At 38.4% G+C, this 18,583-nt stretch overlaps 1 protein-coding gene across 6 annotated transcripts in view; it reads right to left on the bottom strand.

Moving 5' to 3' along the window:
* Positions 1-18,583, bottom strand: part of DGKB (diacylglycerol kinase beta) — a 799,100-nt gene that overhangs the window by 630,487 nt on the left and 150,030 nt on the right. For all 6 annotated transcript variants that reach the window (XM_068972349.1, XM_068972347.1, XM_068972346.1 and 3 more), the window contains one exon: positions 13,831-13,971. In XM_068972349.1, the coding sequence (XP_068828450.1) occupies positions 13,831-13,971 (141 nt within the window). The remainder of the gene's footprint in view (positions 1-13,830; positions 13,972-18,583) is intronic.

Here is an 18,583-nt window from a genome sequence, read left to right on the forward strand (position 1 = left end):
TAAGCCAATATGAACCATCAAAGATTGTATTTTTTAGTAGTTAAATTAAAATTCATCAAAATTAGAACTTCTGTTCATCAAAAAAAAGACTTAATAAAATAAGTCAGCTGCAGATTTGAAAAAATATTTTCAGAACACACATCTATATAGCAAAGGACTTGTTTCTAGAATATTATGAACAGACCATATAGCTCAGTAATTTTAAAAAAACTGCATTTAAGAAAGGCAAAAAAGTCAAGCAGATGCTTCAGAAAAGGAAGATGTATGAGTAGTTGATCATAATAAAGTACTCAAAGTTTTCCATTATAAAGAAATTGGAAATTTAAATCGCACTTAGAAGCATAATACACTTACTAGAAAGACTCCAGAATTCAAGTTTTTCCCCCAAGATCTGTCTACCAAAGCTCTTTACCTTTCAGCCTCTCAGCCATCTAAGAAATCACAGTTTAAAAATATTGCCAAAAACCTGGCTCCCCACTCCCACGAAAATGACCCACAAGTTGGACAACGTTGTCTTAATAAGTTTACAAACAGGTTTTTTTTTTTTTTTTAAATATGGAGTTTAAATGTTCTAGTTGTTTTGAGCAGGAAAGTTGATCTGAAAACACTTTGTTGCAGAAAAGAAGCCAATTGTGACTCCATGTTGGAACTGTTTCTTCGACTTGCTTTTAGTTGCTTTCCTTATTATTATCATACAGAATGGGCTGCCTCAGAGAATGCTGCCCCCTACCTGACTGTTCAAGCACCTTTGTTCAGAAAGAGGTCCACCTGTAATTGGCAGGAAGGGAGAAATTAACACATCCCCTGCCAGAGGCTTGCCATTCTAGGAAATGTTTGCAAAATTAATAGCTGTTTTCCTTTGCTTCCTCACCTTCCTCCCCCCCCCCCCGCCCCGTTTCTGATCTATAAAAGAACCTGGCATCCAGACCCTGATAAGACAGTTTATTTTGAGGCAGCAGCCTGCCATCTTCTCAGTCACCTGGCTTTCCAAATAAAGTCGTTTTCCTTGCCTCAACACCTCCTCTCTCAGATCCACTGGCCTGTCATGGAGCGGCGAGCAGGGCAAGCTTGGACTCGGAAACAGTTTCACTACTGAATGAAATAGAAGCCCTAGTATACTTTTAGTGTTGATTTCTAAACACATTAACAGGAGTTAACGGCTGTCTACAAATTCAAATTCATCAGGGAAGAAAGCTGGAGAAATTCAAGTTTTAGTTATTATAGCAATAATAAAAATAACATACATATATTGAGCACTAAGTATCCAGTAGTCCAAATCTCAAGTATAAATCAAAGACAAACATTTTCTTTGATCCTGGATGAGACAGAGGAATTCTAAAACTTCTCTTTTCAAAAGTAAGTCCACTTTCCTAATTTAAAATTGTAGTGGGGTCGTGCAAAATATGAAATATTAAACATGTACATTTAAGTTACCTTTCTATTGAAAGTCCACTGGCAACAATTAGGGATGAAACAGGCATAAACCCACAAGTACAAAGGAAACGTGAGGGGAAATAAGAATCATAAAATTTTAAAACCTGGAAAAGACATGGGGACTGACCGAGAAACTTAAGGAATATAAACTTAAGCTGGTGGTGAAGAGGGGGCACAGATTCGCACAGAAAGGGAAACTAATTAACATTGTTCATGAAGAGAAATTAGTCCTTTCAGTGCAACCCCCTCACACCTTGGACCTGAGGGTATGCCAACCCCCCTAACCTATAGGATACTGGACCTTTGACCTTTACAGCAGTCAAACCACAGGGGCTCTGAGCTCAGGGTGTTCAGGTATTCTGATGGTAGGTGTATCATACCAAACAGACTGTAATCACATGAAGGTGTATACACTGAACACTGAGAAAAGTTAACTCCCCCTGCCTCATCTCTCATGAGTCAGGCTTAAACCTCACCCACCCATCCACCTACCCACAAGCACCAAGCAGTTGTTTCAAATCAAGGCAAAGTATTTTGGAAGAAACCAGCAAGCAGGAAAGGCGGAAGGGGAATCTTGTAACTAAGAGGAAAGTCTCAAGCTATGAAATAATAATAAAGGTAAATAAGGATGGTGTTGAGAACAAAATGGATTCTCTGTGAAGTGCAAATTACGCTAGAAAGAGTTAAAAAAAAAAGGCATCATAGATGTAGAAGATGTGCTCAGTCATGTCCACCTCCTTGGGACCCAGTGGACCGTAGAGCGCCAGGGTCCTCTGTGCATGGGATTTCGCACGTAAGAATACAGAGCGGGTTGTTGTTTCCTCCTCCAGGGGGTCTTTCCAACCCAGGGATCAAACCCCTGCCTCTTGTGTCTCATCTCCTGCTTTGGTAGGCTGACTCTTTACCACTGTGCCACCTTGGAAGCCCATAGTAGATGTCTCAGATGTCAAATAAAAGACACAAGAAAACAAGTTGTAAGATTTAACAATACTATAAGTTCTGTCTTGGAACTCTAACATCTAAAAATAGTGATTTCAAAGATTGAGAAATTAAGATAAAAGTGGAAGGTAACTAGAAATGAAAGATGAGGGAACGGATGAAGAGCACAAGTTTCTAAACCAGAATTTAGGGTGGAAGATTTGAAAATTAATTAGTTATATAGGAATAGAAAAACTAATCAAATGAAGAAAATAAGGCAGTTATTAACATTATGGAAGATGAAAATTATTTGGCTTGGTAAGCCTATAGATCCCATGGATGGAGGAGCCTGGTAGGCTGCAGTCCATGGGGTCACTAAGAGTCAGACACGACTGAGCCACTTCACTTTCACTTTTCACTTTCATGCATTGGAGAAGGAAATGGCAACCAACTCCAGCATTCTTGCCTGGAGAATCCCAGGGATGGGAGAGGCTGGTGGGCTGCTGTCTATGGGGTCACACAGAGTCGGACACGACTGAAGACTTAACAGCAGCAGAAAGCCTATAGATACCTTCTGTTCTAAAATCATGTCTGAATAATATTGATAAAATTAATACCTATCCTCAAACATTATAATAAGCCTATTTTTGTTAGAATTTAAAAATACAATTAGTCTCCAAGGTCAAGTGAATTATTGAACCAATAGGTTTTATTTTTAAAGCCAATATATAAGGACATAGAATTTTAGGTGCAAAAATAATTTAAGCTCAATATTAAAATTATTCTGTCAGCACGATACCTTCCAAAGATGGGTACCTGTTACAAAATCAGAAACTCATTTAAACTACTTTTTTTCTATTTTTATGCTCATGCAATTACACTTTATATAGAAACAATTATGTGCCCACACATGAATTTGGTTAAAAGATCAAAGGAAAGGCACATTATGTAATATGAGGATAATTCATCTAGAATTAATTTGTTTTCCAAAAGATTTTCAGGTTTTTAATCTATCTTTGCATTGAATATGTCTTTGTTTTTTGCATAATATGTTATTGATATGAAAATATTATTATGGAAATTGTTTTTAAAGATTACAGTCTATATTTTAAAAGACATTTAAGCCAGAATTTATTTAACTCTTAATTTTCTACTGTTTTATGTATTTCAAGACCTACTTAATAAAACATAAGGGCAGTGGCAAAAATAATACTTCGAGTTTTGGCATCTAAGGTAATGGTGTTACACTTTTTCCTATTTTCTACAATAGAAACAGTAATCTAAAAAAGGAAAGGCAGCTTTGCAAAATAAAAAGAGCATCAAGTCAGAGGGACCTCCTTGATGGCTAAGACAGTAAAAAATTTGCCTACAATGCAGGACACTTGGGTTGGTCCCCTGGAGAAGGAAACGGCAACCCAATCCAGTATCCTTGACTGGGAAATCCCATGGACTGAGGAGCCGATGGACTACAGTCCATGGGGTTTCAGAGTCAGACATGAAAATGACTAACAGACACACAGCAGGTCAGAAATCATGCATTTTAGTCAGAGCCAGCTAAACTTATAGTATAAATAATAATAAACCTCTCTGGGCTTTAGATTTTTCATTGACAATACAGGAAGATTAACTAGATGATGTCTAAGGAAAGTGAAAAAGTTGGCTTAAAGCTCAACATTCAGAAAACGAAGATCATGGCATCCAGTCCCATCACTTCATGGGAAATAGATGGGGAAACAGTGGAAACAGTGTCAGACTTCTTTTTTTTTTTGGGGGGGGGGTCCAAAATCACTGCAGATGGTGATTGCAGCCATGAAATTAAAAGACGCTTACTCCTTGGAAGAAAAGTTATGACCAACCTAGATAGCATATTTAAAAGCAGAGACATTACTTGGCCAACTAAGGTCCGTCTAGTCAAGGCTATGGTTTTTCCTGTGGTCATGTACGGATGTGAGAGTTGGACTGTGAAGAAGGCTGAGCGACGAAGAATTGATGCTTTTGAAGTGTGGTGTTGGAGAAGACTCTTGAGAGTCCCCTGGACTGCAAGGATATCCAACAAGTCCATTCTGAAGGAGATCAGTCCTGGGATTTCTTTGGAAGGAATGATGCTAAAGCTGAAACTCCAATACTTTGGCCACCTCATGCGAAGAGTTGACTCACTGGAAAAGACTCTGATGCTGGGAGGGATTGGGGGCAGGAGGAGAAGGGGACGACAGAGGATGAGATGGCTGGATGGCATCACTGACTCGACTGACGTGAGTCTGAGTGAACTCCAGGAGTTGGTGATGGACAGGGAGGCCTGGCGTGCTGCAATTCATGGGGTCGCAGAGAGTCGGACATGACTGAGCAACTGAACTGAACTGAACTGAAGGTCTTTTCAATGTTAATTTTCAGTAGTTCTAAGATTGATTCTAGACATAGCAGTAACTTTAATGTACAGGGTAGTTCTCATTATCTGTATGTCAATTATCTATTTTCTGGATATTTTTGTATTGATTTCCTTTTCACTAACTATAAGCTCACTTAGAACTTATTCTAGCTAAGTCATCAATAATTTGATAAACACTAATTCAAAACTGAATGGCAAGTATTTTAAATAAATGTGTAAAATTAATATTATTTGATAACTTCAAACAGTTCAGTTCAGTCACACAGTCGAGTCCAACTATTTGCAACCCCATGGACTGCAGCACACCAGGCTTCCCTGTCCATCACCAACTCCTGGAGCTTGCTAAAACTCATGTCCATTGAGTTGGTGATGCCATCCAACCATCTCATCCTCTGTTTTCTCTGTTTCCCCCACCTTCAACCTATCCTAGAATCAGGGTCTTTTCCAAAGAGTCAGTTCTTTGCATCAGGTGGCCAAAGTATGGGAGTTTCAACTTCAGCATCGGTCCTTCCAATGAATATTCAGGACTGATTTCCTTTAGGATGGACTGGTTGGACCACCTTGAAGTCCAAGGGCCTCTCAAAAGATTTCTTCAACACCACAGTTCAAAAGCATCAATTCTTCAGTGCTCAGCTTTCTTTACGGTCCAGCACTCACATCCATATGACTACTGGAAAAACCATAGCTATGACTAGACAGACTTTTGTTGGCAAAGCAGTGTCTCTGCTTTTTAATATGCTGTGTAGGTTGGTAATAGCTTTTCTGAGAAGGAGCAAGCATCTTTTAATTTCATGGCTGCAATCACCATCTACAGTTATTTTGGAGCCCCCAAAAACAAAGTGTCACTGTTTCCATTGTTTCCCCATAAATTTAACATGAAGTGATGGGACCAGATACCATGATCTTAGTTTTCTGAATGTTGAGCTTTAAGCCCACTTTTTCACTCTCCCTTTCACTTTCATCAAGAGGCTCTTCAGTTCTTCTTCGCTTTCTGCCATAAGGGTGGTGTCATCTGTGTATCTGAGGTTATTGATATTTCTCCTGGCAATCTTGATTCCAGCTTGTGCTTCCTCCAGTCTGGCATTTCTCATGATGTACTCTGCATATAAGTTAAATAAGCAGGGTGACAATATACAGCCTTGATGTACTCCTTTCCTGATTTGGAACCAGTATGTTGTTCCATGTACAGTTCCAACTATTGCTTCTTGACCTGCATATAGGTTTCTCAAGAGGCAGATTAGATGCTCTGGTATTCCCATCTCTTTCAGAATTTTTCACAGCTTGTTGTGATCCACAAAGCCAGAGACTTTAGAGTAGTCAGTAAAGCAGAAGTAGATGTTTTTCTGGAATTCTCTTGCTTTTTCCATGATCCAGCGGATGTTGGCAATTTGATCTCTGGCCCCTCTGCCTTTTCTAAATCCAGCTTGAACATCTGGAACTTCATGGTTCATGTACTATTGAAGCCTAGCTTGGAGAATTTTGAGCATTACTTTACTAGCATGTGAGATGAGTGTAATTGTGCAGTAGTTTGAACGTTCTTTGGGATTGGAATGAAAACTGACCTTTTCCAGTCCTGTGGCCACTGTTGAGTTTTCCAAATTTGCTGGCATATTGAGTGCAGCACTTTCACAGCATCATCTTTCAGGATTTGAAATAGCTCAACTGGAATTCCATCACCTCCACTAGCTTGTTCATAGTGATGCTTCCTAAGGCCCACAAGACTTCTGACTCCAGGATGTCTGGCTCGAGGTGAGTGATCACACTATCTTGGTTATCTGGGTCATGAAGATCTTTTTTGTACAGTTCTTCCGAGTATTCTTGCCACCTCTTCTTAATATCTTCTGCTTCTGTTACGTCCATACCATTTCTGTCCTTTACTGTGCCCATCTTTGCATGAAATATTCCCTTGGTATCTCTAATTTTCTTGAAAAGATCTCTAGTCTTTCCCATTCTATTGTTTTCCTCTATTTCTTTGCCTTGATCGCTGAGGAAGACTTTCTTATCTCTTCTTGCTATTCTTTGGAACTCTGCTTTCAGATGCTTATATTTTTCCTTTACTCCTTTGACTTTAGATTCTCTTCCTTTCTCAGCTATTTATAAGGCCTCCTCAGACAACCATTTTGCCTTTTGCATTTCTTTTTCTTGGGGATGGTCTTGATCACTGCCTCTTGTACAATGTCACAAACCTCCATCCATAGTTTTTCAGGCACTCTATCAGATCTAATCCCTTGAATCTATCTGTCACTTCCACTGTATAATTGTAAGGGATTTGATTTAGTCATACTTGAATGGTCTAGTGGTTTTCCCTACTTTCTTCAATTTAAGTCTAAATTTGGCAATAAGCAGTTCATAATCTCAGCCACAGTCAACTCCCAGTCTTGTATTGCTGACTGTATAGAGCTTCTCCATCTTCAGCTCCAATGAATATAATCAATCTTATTTTGGTATTGACCATCTGGTGATGTCCATGTGTAGAGTCTTCTGTTGTGTTGTTGGAAGAGGGTGTTTGCTATGACCAGTGCGTTCTCTTGGCAAATCTCTATTAGCCATTGCCCTGCTTTGTTTTGTACTCCAAGGCCAACTCTGCCTATTACTCCAGGCATTTCTTGATTTCCTACTTTTGAATTCTTGTTCCCTGTAATGAAAGGACATCTATTTTGGATATTAGTTCTAGAAGGTCTTGTAGGTCTTCATAGAACCATTCAACTTCAACTTCTTCAGCATTACTGGTTGGGGCATAGACTTGGATTACTGTGATATTGAATGGTTTGCCTTGGAAATGAACAGAGGTCATTCTGTTGTTTTTGAGATTGCATCCAAGTACCACATTTAGGACTCTTTTGTTTACTATGAGGGCTACTCCATTTCTTCTAAGGGATTCTTGCCCACAGTAGTAGATATAATGGTTATCTGAGATATCTTCAATAATTTCCATTATTTTTCTCTTGTCAAGCACCCATAGTCTACAGTTCCATATAACTATCCTTAATCAAGCATCTATCTTTTGAAAAATACACAAACACAAGTGGTAGGTACTAGAGTGGGAATTTATACCCAGCATAAGGGTACAAGGAAGGAGAGTGAAATACTTTAATTAGAGATGGCAACACAATTCATGAGGTGGGCAGGGCTTCAAGTGCAGACTATACCAGATGGCGATAGTGGTAAAGAGCCCATCTGCCAATGCAGGCGACATGAGAGATGCAAGTTCAATCCTGGGTTTGGGAAGATTCCCTGGTGGGAGAATCCCATGGACAGAAGAGCCTGGTGGGCTACAGTCCACGGAGTTGCAAAGAGTCAGACACAACTGAAGCAGCTTATCATGTATGCACAGACTGGATCTAATATACTGTGGGAAACATATACACATCTAGCGAAGGCACATTTTAAGCAAAGGCATGAAGCTGGAAAAGGTCCGGGTTTGTCCAGTGACTAAAAAGTAGATTCATGAGCCTGGGACTTTTTATGCAAATCAAAGCCAAATGCAAGATGGGCCCTGTAGGTTGGGGTCAAATTGTGGAGCTGGATTTGTATATGGATGCTTAAGTTAAGGGCTCACTTTTGTGTGTTACTCAGTAGGGAATGATCAAAGGCACACATTCATCCTGAGTCAGAAGAGAAAGAGGAAAGTACAGGTGTAAAAGCTGACACGTTTTAGGTAATATGAGAGGAAGTTACAAGAATTCACAGCTCAGTGAAATGATGATTACGTAGTAGGTGTTTGAAGTAGCAAAACACCTAAATGAACTTCTAACTAGAGGAATATCAATGATTAAAGAAACAGAAAAGGCACTGAAGGCCAGCTGAGGTTTGTGAGTAGAGTTATAATCCATTGAACTGTATTTGTATTTCACAATATCTCTGGCAGCTTGGTATATTAGCACATAAACTGGACTGTCAGAACCTAAGTGAAAAGGAATGGTTGACCTCACAGATTATGAATCAGTCTTTACGTGATGGGGTGGGAGATGCAAAAAATGCAGGCAAGCTCGAGAGGAAGAGGTCAAGGGGTGAGAATTCTCGTTTTTATTTCACTTAACATTCACAGAAATGTAAAGGAATTTATGTTAGCAAATAATGGTTCATTTAATTCTTAAAGGAACATACAAGATAGACACTATTATTATATCAGTTTTACAGTTGAGGAAACTAAAGCCTGAGAGGTTTTACATATGTTCCCAGATCACTTAGATAGTAAGGGTCAAAGCTAAGATTCATTCAATTAGTGAAATGAAGGGTCCAAGTTCTCGAGAATTGTGCTATAAATATTTAAAGTAAAAGCTGGAAAGTAAGTGAAGTAAACACAGGCTGTAGTACAAGTAAAACCCCAGAATTTAAATTTTTAGAATGAGAGTAGTCTTTGGAAATTACAAGCCTTGCGCATGTGTGCTAATTCGTCTCAGTCGTGTCTGACCTTTTTCGCCCTTATGACTGTAGACCACCAGGCTTCCTCTGTCCATGCGATTCTCCAGGCAAGAATTCTGCAATGGGTTGCCATGCCCTCCTCCAGGGATTGAACCTGCGTCTTTTCTGTCTCCTGTATTGGCAGGCAGGTTCCTTACCACTAGCACCACCTGGGAAGCCCTACAGGTTTTAGGGTGTAGCAACAAAAGTGAGTGGCTGAAATAAAATGGAGGTGAAGTCACAGATTTGAGGAATGTAAGGAGACTCTAAGAAGGATATACTGAATGACTCTCCATAAAGCACTGTCGTGGGCTTAAGGGAAAGAGGGCAAGTCGGCCCTGGCACAATGTTCTCGTCTATGCGTCTGGATGGTTGGTAACTTGTGCCAACGAGGAGACATAAAAATAGAATTCCTCCACAACTTGAGGACATGCACACACATGCATGCACACCTACTTTCCAAGGGTGCGTGGGAGCAGGTGAATAAATACCTTGTACTGATTGGTGGGGGGAGGGCGGCGAGGGTGGTCTCAGTACCTGGAAAGCCCACATTTGGGCATTAGCATTGAGTTAAAGACCAGTGATGGAAAGCAAGTTGAAGATGATGTAATCAGGGGAAAGTTCAGAGCTTTGGTTTATTAGTTTCCTTTCAATGGGGAAAAAAAAAATGCTTTCTTCTAAACATTTTGTAAATGCCTGGCAGAGAAGAGAGGTGGAGAGATTAGAAGTGGCAGCAATCACTGAATAGATCTATAAAACATTGTTTTGTGGGGGGAAGAAATTTAAAACAGTCCCATTCATTTGTGTAATAACCCAGGCAAGTGAAGTGAAAGTCACCTAGTCGTGTCCAACTCCCCATGGACTGTAGCCTGCCAAGCTCCTTTGTCCATGGGATTCTCCAGGCAAGAATACTGGAGTGGGTTGCCATTTCCTTCTCTAATAATCCAGGGAAAGCATATCAAATACTGTCACAGACAATTCCAAGAAACAATTGTAGTTTCAGGTGAATTGTGTGTCTGTGTATGTGTGTGTGTTATGTATTTTCATTAGACAAAAGGAATTGCATAAACCAATGCTTCTCAAAATGTGGTTCCTGCCACATAAGCATGACCTGAAAATTCTAAAATCCCATTCCAAGCCTGTTGAATGACTAGAGTTGAGGCCCAGTAAGTGTGTTCATAAGTCCTGCAGGTGATTTTTACACGTGATAAAGTTCAAGAATCTCTGACCCAAGGCAATGTGTCTCTACTCCTTTATTACTTAGCTACTTGAAAACTGAGATTCCAAAACAACACTCAGCTGCAAAAGTTAATTATATCAGGTGCTTCATCATATCCACTTTTGTGTTAATTTTAATTTTCTTAGTTTCTTCTCTCTAGTATATATTGTGTTTAATAAGTCATAACCATTTTGGAAATAAGTATGTATTAAATTAACTACCAGGGGTTTCCTTGCTGGGTCAATGATAAAGAATCCACCCACAGTGCAGGAGCTGCAGGAGATGCTGTTTCGATTCCTGGGTTGGGAAGATTCCTTGGGGAAGGAAATGGCAATTCACTTCAATGTTACTGCCTGGGAAATCCCATAGACAGAGGAGCCTGGGGGGCTACAGTCCATGGGGTCGCAAAGAATCGGACACAACTGAGTGACTAAGCACACAGGCACACCAATTAACAACCATTAAATTTTTTAAAAAACTTATTGAAAAACTTTTCAGAATCTGTAACTGTAATACAACATATGAATGTTCAGTTCAGTTCAGGTCAGTTGCTCAGTCATGTCCGACTCTTTGTGACCCCATGAATTGCAGCACGCCAGGCCTACCTGTCCATCACCAACTCCCAGAGTTTACTCAGACTCACATCCATTGAGTCTGTAATGCCATCCAGCCATCTCATCCTCTGTCGTCCCCTTCTCCTCCTGCCCCCAATCCCTCCCAGCATCAGGGTCTTTGCCAATGAGTCAACTCTTCTCATGAGGTGGCCAAAGTACTGGAGTTTCAGCTTTAGCATCAGTCCTTCCAATGAACACCCAGGGCTGATCTCTTTTAGGATGGACTGGTTGGATCTCCTTGCAGTCCAAGGGACTCTCAAGAGTCTTCTCCAACACCACAGTTCAAAAGCATCAATTCTTTGGCACTAAACTTTCTTCACAGTCCAACTCTCTCATCCATACATGACCACAGGAAAAACCATAGCCTTGACTAGATGGACCTTAGTCGGCAAAGTAATGTCTCTGCTTTTGAATATGCTATCTAGGTTGGTCATAACTTTTCTTCCAAGGAGTAAGCGTCTTTTAATTTCATGGCTGCAGTCACCATCTGCAGTGATTTTGGAGCCCCCCCTCCAAAAAAAAAGTCTGACACTGTTTCCACTGTTTCCCCATCTATTTCCCATGAAGTGATGGGAACAGATGCCATGATCTTCATTTTCTGACTGTTGAGCTTTAAGCCAACTTTTTCACTCTCCCTTTCACTTTCATCAAGAGGCTTTTAGTTCCTCTTCACTTTCTGCCATAAGGGTGATGTCATCTGCATATCTGAGGTGATTGATATTTCCCCCGGCAATCTTGATTCCAGCTTGTGCTTCTTCCAGCCCAGCGTTTCTCATGATCTACTCTGCATATAAGTTAAATAAGCAGGGTGACAATATACAGCCTTGACATACTCCTTTCCTATTTGGAACCAGTCTGTTGTTCCATGTCCAGTTCTAACTGTTGTTTCCTGACCTGCATATAGGAATTTGTAAATGTGCAATTGTAAAAGGGAAAATGTACAAGTACATGGCTAGGGAAGTACATGAAAGAAATGTTTCTGATTTAATTGGTAGAGCAAGGAGCCAAACTCTGGCATTTAAGAAACAGACATAAACAGAAGCTCCAGATGAGTAAAAACCAGGGTAAGGTCCTCCAAACTTGAGGATGGTAGAGAGGAAAACCACAATATAGCTGGTACCTTCATGTGCTTCTGAAACTGAAATGCATTTACTTTCCAGACCTGGTGAAAACCACAGCAGTAATGTCAGGAGCTAACAGGTCTGTCTATGAGGAAAAGCTAAAGATATGGTTAAGACAAAAAGAAAATGTAGCTGAATGTTATAAGCTCAAAAAAGAGCTGGAAAACTCAAAGAACAGAGAGAAGGGGAGTGATTACACTGAAGAAAGGTAAGCAGCAGATCAGGTTTGACTTGATTCATCAAATGTTTTTGAATCATTCCTGGGTTAACATTCTGCCTTGCAATAGCGGACAAAGACTACAGATTCAAAGATTCAAACAGAGAACTTAAAACATACCAAAACATACGTCTTAAGAATTCTACCTTAAAAACAAAATACTTCCAGTTGACCTAAAAATAATTAAACTGGAACACAAAGACTGTCTTGGGAGAAGTAATGTTGTCTTTATTCATTCTCAGACCTGGAATAGAATATTTGTCTTTGGATTTTTAAAATCATCCCAAACCTGGCCCTGATAACACCTGAGAAAACTTTCTCGCTGGCCTTTACTTCAATAGAAATTCACTAAACATTAATATTTATTTTGGAATGAGAGAGATTTCTGCAGGTTCTTAGGAATACAAATAAATCTTGAAATGCAAATATTCAACATTTAGAACTAATAAATATGTATTTAAAGAATGATGTTAATATGGTTTATTCATAACCTAAGCAGGTGTGACTTAAATAATCATATATTGAATTCTTTATTAGTAACAGAAATATTATTTTAAAAGTTATCATTAAATTTAACCAATCATGCTACCTAACCATAGTTCTGAGCTGTCATAATATTCTATATTTGATTTTAAAATATCAAATTTAGGATTCATTGTCTTTACTATCATCCCAGTAGCTAGCAAGAATGTTTAATTCATTTTAATGCTATCTAATATAACCAGGTTAATCAGATTACCGAACAAACCACCAGCTCTCTATTTAGCAAGGACTTTAGAGACAGAATAGATTATTAAATGATTGGGCTTACAGAAAAGGTTTTTAAGAAAGTATATTACTGCCTTGCAATGAGTACAGTCCGCCACCAGAGAGAGCTCAGTAACTGTATTTTATTAAAGAGATCACATTTCCTTTCAACTAGATTGAAATTCTCCATCAGAAATGCCTGCTACATGCTAGAAGGAAAATAGCTATTCTTTAACTATGATATTCAGAGCTAGTTTCTAGAAATGAAACTTCCATATTTGGCATTTAAGAAATTATTTGTTCCTAGGGAAGAAACTTAGTGCAGAAGCTTTCAATGAAGATTTCCAAAGAGAAAGGCTCAGGTGGACTGTGTACAATGAACTGAATCCTCTTTCTGACCAATGAGAAGATCTTTTATATATTAGAAGTAAGCGTTGTTTTTTTTTTTTTTCAGAAGAACACAAAAGATACTTTTCAACATTAACCTGGTTAACAAACTGAGCAAATTTAAAAAATAGGTCAATTGATGAACATACTCAAATACTCAGAAATAAATAGACTTTGATCAATAATAACCTAAAATTGATAGATTCTTAATATCTTTTAACTGTCTGATTTTCAGTTGGAGGATTTTTTATTACTAATAACCGAGGTCACTTCATTTAATAAGAATATAGGCAACCATAGTAGAAACAATTTTAGGTTCGTCAATATCCAGGCCCTTCCCCCACCCCAATCATGAAAAGTAAATTAAATGAAGAGGCACATACACTCCAGTTTATCCTCAGGTCTTCCTCTTTCAAGGAGAGACAGGTAACAGACTATGTCTTTCAGGTGGATTACTTCTGGGGAACACGTGTTTGCTGGAGAAGTACGAGGAGGGGTGATGGCACCTTTATTCATTTTCAGACCTGGAAAAAAAATGATTTGTCTTTACATACGTAAAGAAATTCACAGTGCTCTCAAACAAAAAAAAAAAAAAAAAGGAAATGAAGAGATAATGAATACATAGACCATATAAAGAACTGTATATTTCTTAGGCATCAAACAACCCAGACCTCTGGTACTAGTACAACGGAGACAGACATTCCATGACTCTTTTAAGTAATGGAGAGTTCTTTGGCATTCAGGGACACTAGGCTGCTCTGCAGACTCACTGGAGGGTATGTGGGTCAGAATTCTGTTGCCCAGGGTTGGCTGGTGGACAGAACCCAAAGCATGAAGCACTACTTTCGTATTCCACCTTTCTCCACTTTAGGCAGTGACAGCTGTAAATCATTTAGAAGACTGAAAAATGGTCTTTCATTAAAATTTAAAAGAAAAAAAAGAGCTGAGGATGTGTGAATCTGTCACAATGCGACTTATATACTGACAACCAGGTATCACTCATACATAAAACATGCATTTATGTCCAGTCATGCAAAAGACATCCTTTATGCCATCAAGGAATCTTCCCATGGGTAAGAGAAAAAGAACATACAAAAAACCTGGATAAACATGACAGATTTAATTCGCGAAGTAAGACTACACAACTGCAGTTTAAATACGGTCCATACTTTATTTCTGACACCTATTCATTGTGCCTATTCCAAGACAAGGGTAGTGAACTTGACTGTGTACTCATAAGAGCTAATGACTGCAGATTATCTGGATGATGATGAATAAGCTGAAACCTTTTCACAATAAACAGTTCCATCTTACGAGAGAAGCCTCTGAAACAAGACCATATGCATCTGACAAGGAAAACCCCGATCACCCTCTGAGGTCTGTCTGGTCATACAAAAAGTATGAGGGTGAGACGGCTAATGGGGCGAATGGCTACATGGTTCCTAATCAACCAGGTGTTACTGGAATGGAAGGAATAACCTTAACCAAATACAGCAGTCTAAAAGCCTGTCATTCATCTGTCATTCACCAGCACACCTCAACCTGATGACATCTGCTGCTCTAGTTTATTTCCTTCCACGTGCAACTTTGATAAAATACCTGTCATTTCCTTCACCCATGTCAAGATATCCAGGAATACAATTTCATGCATTATGAAAAGTCAGAAGTTAGTTTAGTAATCACAAGGTTACTACTAAGAAAATGTGTCATTTACTGACTGTGTGATATGCCCAGGAACCACGCTGGGCACTTGAACGTGAAACATTGTCTTACTTAACTCTCCCATTAACCCTGTAAAGGAGACTGCATTATTACCATTTTACAGATGAGACACAACCTTAGTGAAATTAATTGCCAGAGTTTCATAACTAGCAAATTTGTCCTCTTTAGTCTACACTAAGCTTACAGACTATTTTTGTTCAAGGCCAATAGGAAGAAAAAGTAAGGAAAACAATTTACATCTTAATCCAGCACAAATACACACACACACTAGGAGGTTTCCTACATGTGCCAATATTTTCCTTCCACTGCTAACCTATTCTCTTCTATTTCATTCTTAAAATTCTTTTGTCAAAGACCCCTTAAGTTGAATTCATTATGGGCCACAACCCACAGTTTGAAAACCAGTGCTTTACATCTTTCATTTTTACCAAAGCCTTATTTCAAATATAACTCTATGCTTCACGTTAATGCTACTTCTGTTTACTGTTATTGAAAAAGATATACACACACACATATATACATATACACATACATACATTATAAATTGATTTCCCCCCCTTGACAAAGTGTCACTGTATAGCTAATGCAAAGTAATATGGTCACTTTTATAAACCAAGGGCAGAGAATAGAAGACAATCCTGAGCTTTAAAAAGAAAATACCTGACTACTTCTAACTAACCATCTAAAGCCTCACGAGCTGCAGGAATAAGCAGTTTCAGTCTATGATAAAAGACATTTTGGCACTGATCCTTCACATGGCCATAACTTCCAGACTTGGAGAATACAGCACTTGAATTACGGTTGGATAAACTATGACCTAACTCATCCTGCATGATGAGCTAATCCTCTCTTCCGTGCTCCCCCTTTATGGCACTGATTTAATAAGTTACATTTAATTCTTTTACACCACAACTCAGCACAAAATAAGAAAGAATAAAAAGCGTGTGTTGTCACATTCATCTGGAAGAAAGACAAAAAGTATCCATTTTCACTTACATCTTTTCATTTATGATCATCTTTATTTATAAAACGAAGGTTATGGTATCTCAGTATCAGTTTTCATAATACTGAACACGAAACTTTGGAGAACATGAGTATCACAGTTTTCTGCTTGCCTTTCTTGTATGTAATGTACATACTGAACATAACACAAATGTATAATTTAAATTTAATACTACTTTTGGTCAAGAAACATGTTACTCTACTAAAATTGTTTCTGCTAGACAAAACGACCATTTGCCATTTGCAATTCGTGATACGTTATAAACTAAAAGTTGTATGATGCTTTGAATTACACCTTAATTTCATATATAAAAGAATTGAAAAGTTATTTAAAAAGAAATTATGGGCATATATGACAACATACAAGGAAGAATGAATCCAATTTTCCTTAAGCCCAAGTTCAGCTAAATTTGAGAGGTAACATGTATACTTTTTGCAAAGATTTATAGGGTGCATCAGAGAAAACAAATAAAATGTCAAAGGCCTTTTTCACAATTACTTTACAACAACAAAAAAATAGAGAGAGAGCTGGACTACTACTAAATCTCGAGGTATTGCATTAAAAACGCTTGGGATGGTTCTTGCCCTAACCTTCTCCCTTAGATCAGCTCACTTTTTCTTATGTGATGAAAATGTTTATTTTTTCATTTAGTATTTTGAAAACAGGTCATAGGGCCTCAATCTGTCTTCACAGAGGTTATTTTTACATCTGTACTCTACCCTGTAAAATTTTTTTTCCTGTCCCTAAATTTGGCTGTAGGTCTTACCCAGTATTTACTCATCTCTCAGAAAGTACACTTCCCTGAAGAAAAGTCTTTTTCCTTTTAAGCAGTTTGTGCTAAGCGTTATACAGAAAACATAGGAGATTGCAAATGGCAAATGAACATAGCAAGCCTTGTTTCCTGCCTCCAGCACCTCATGAAGTGAGATGGTAAATGGAAATCTACAATTCTCTTTAGCAGTAATAGCCTCTGAAGAAGAGGCTCAAAAGCCTACTTCCCTTTAACAAAGCCCATTTTAACCCATCCAATCACTGGCGAAACTCTCTCTTCACAATTGGAACTGTACGTGAAGCTAGATATAAAAGCAAGGTGTCTTTGTTTTGCCTCAAGCGGTCAATATTTAGTTCTGAAGATCATGTGATTGACACCCAAATTCACACATTCTCTGACTTGCCCAAGGTTATGCTTCTTTAAAAATTTCCCCACAAAAGTGAAGAGTATACACCTGCACATATGCCATTTATGTCCACAGACCCATATATAGCTATACACATATAATATATATTACAAGATACAACAAAGTACAAAATAAAATGAAAAATAAGCATGGCAATTAGAGTCTATTAATTTTATTAGGAATAATTAAACTGTACTCTGACAGCATTCTTCTGCTTTTATGATGATTTTATATATACATATATATACACATATATATAAACATTCTTCTCTGCAAAGTTTTAAGTACAAAAATAATTAACATTAGTCAAATTGAATATTGTTTATAACTAACAAATTCTTCAAACACCTTATTTTCATTGTATTCTGATATGGATACTCCATTTCTTGAAACAATGATTTTAAAGGTTCTATTCTAATAGATACATTTAATTCCAGTCTCAAGGTTCAATTATCAGCAAATCTGTCTTGGTACATGTTCAATTTCCGTCTCTGCTCCAGTTTATTTTATTTTCAAACACTAGCATTCCAGATAATGAAAATGGTAGTGTTATCTCCATTATTTTCCTTCCTCTATTAAAATGAAATATTCAAAGCTAATAACACAAATTAAAATTCTGAAGTTATCACGCAAGAAAACACTCTGGTAATTTGGTTTTTCCAGTTTTTATACTGGTTCAATTTGCAGAAATTTGTCGGGCTTCTCAAGCAGTTTATCACATAGTATAATCACATATCAAGGTTTCCGAGGTGGCTCAGTGGTAAAGAATCTTCCGGCCAGTGCAGAAGACACAGGAGATGTGAGTTCAGTCCCTGAGTCAGGAAGATCACCTGGAGAAGGAAATGGCCATCCGCTCTGGTACTTATGCCGGCAAAATCCCATGGACAGAGGAGCCTGGCAATCCCAGGGGTCACAAAGAGTCAGACACGACTCAGCGACTGAGCATACAAGCACATCTTATTTTGAACTTCGGGCTCTTTTCCAAAAGCAGTAAAAACAAGACTTTTCTCTCAGTCCTGACCAGTATAATATTCTGCAATGATAAAAATGTTCTGTACATTGCACTGTTTAAAGCAGTGCTATTAACCACACACAGTTGTTTAGAGCGTAAGACGTGGCTGGTATTTGAGTAAAGAACTGAGTTGTTTTAATTGATTGTTGAATTTAGATTTCAGTGCTACCTTGAGCTAGTGGCAACCACAGTGCAGGCGACACATTGTCTGTCCACAGGCC

This window comes from Capricornis sumatraensis, chromosome 5, assembly GCF_032405125.1.
Source record: "Capricornis sumatraensis isolate serow.1 chromosome 5, serow.2, whole genome shotgun sequence".
NCBI classification, from domain to species: domain Eukaryota; kingdom Metazoa; phylum Chordata; class Mammalia; order Artiodactyla; family Bovidae; genus Capricornis; species Capricornis sumatraensis.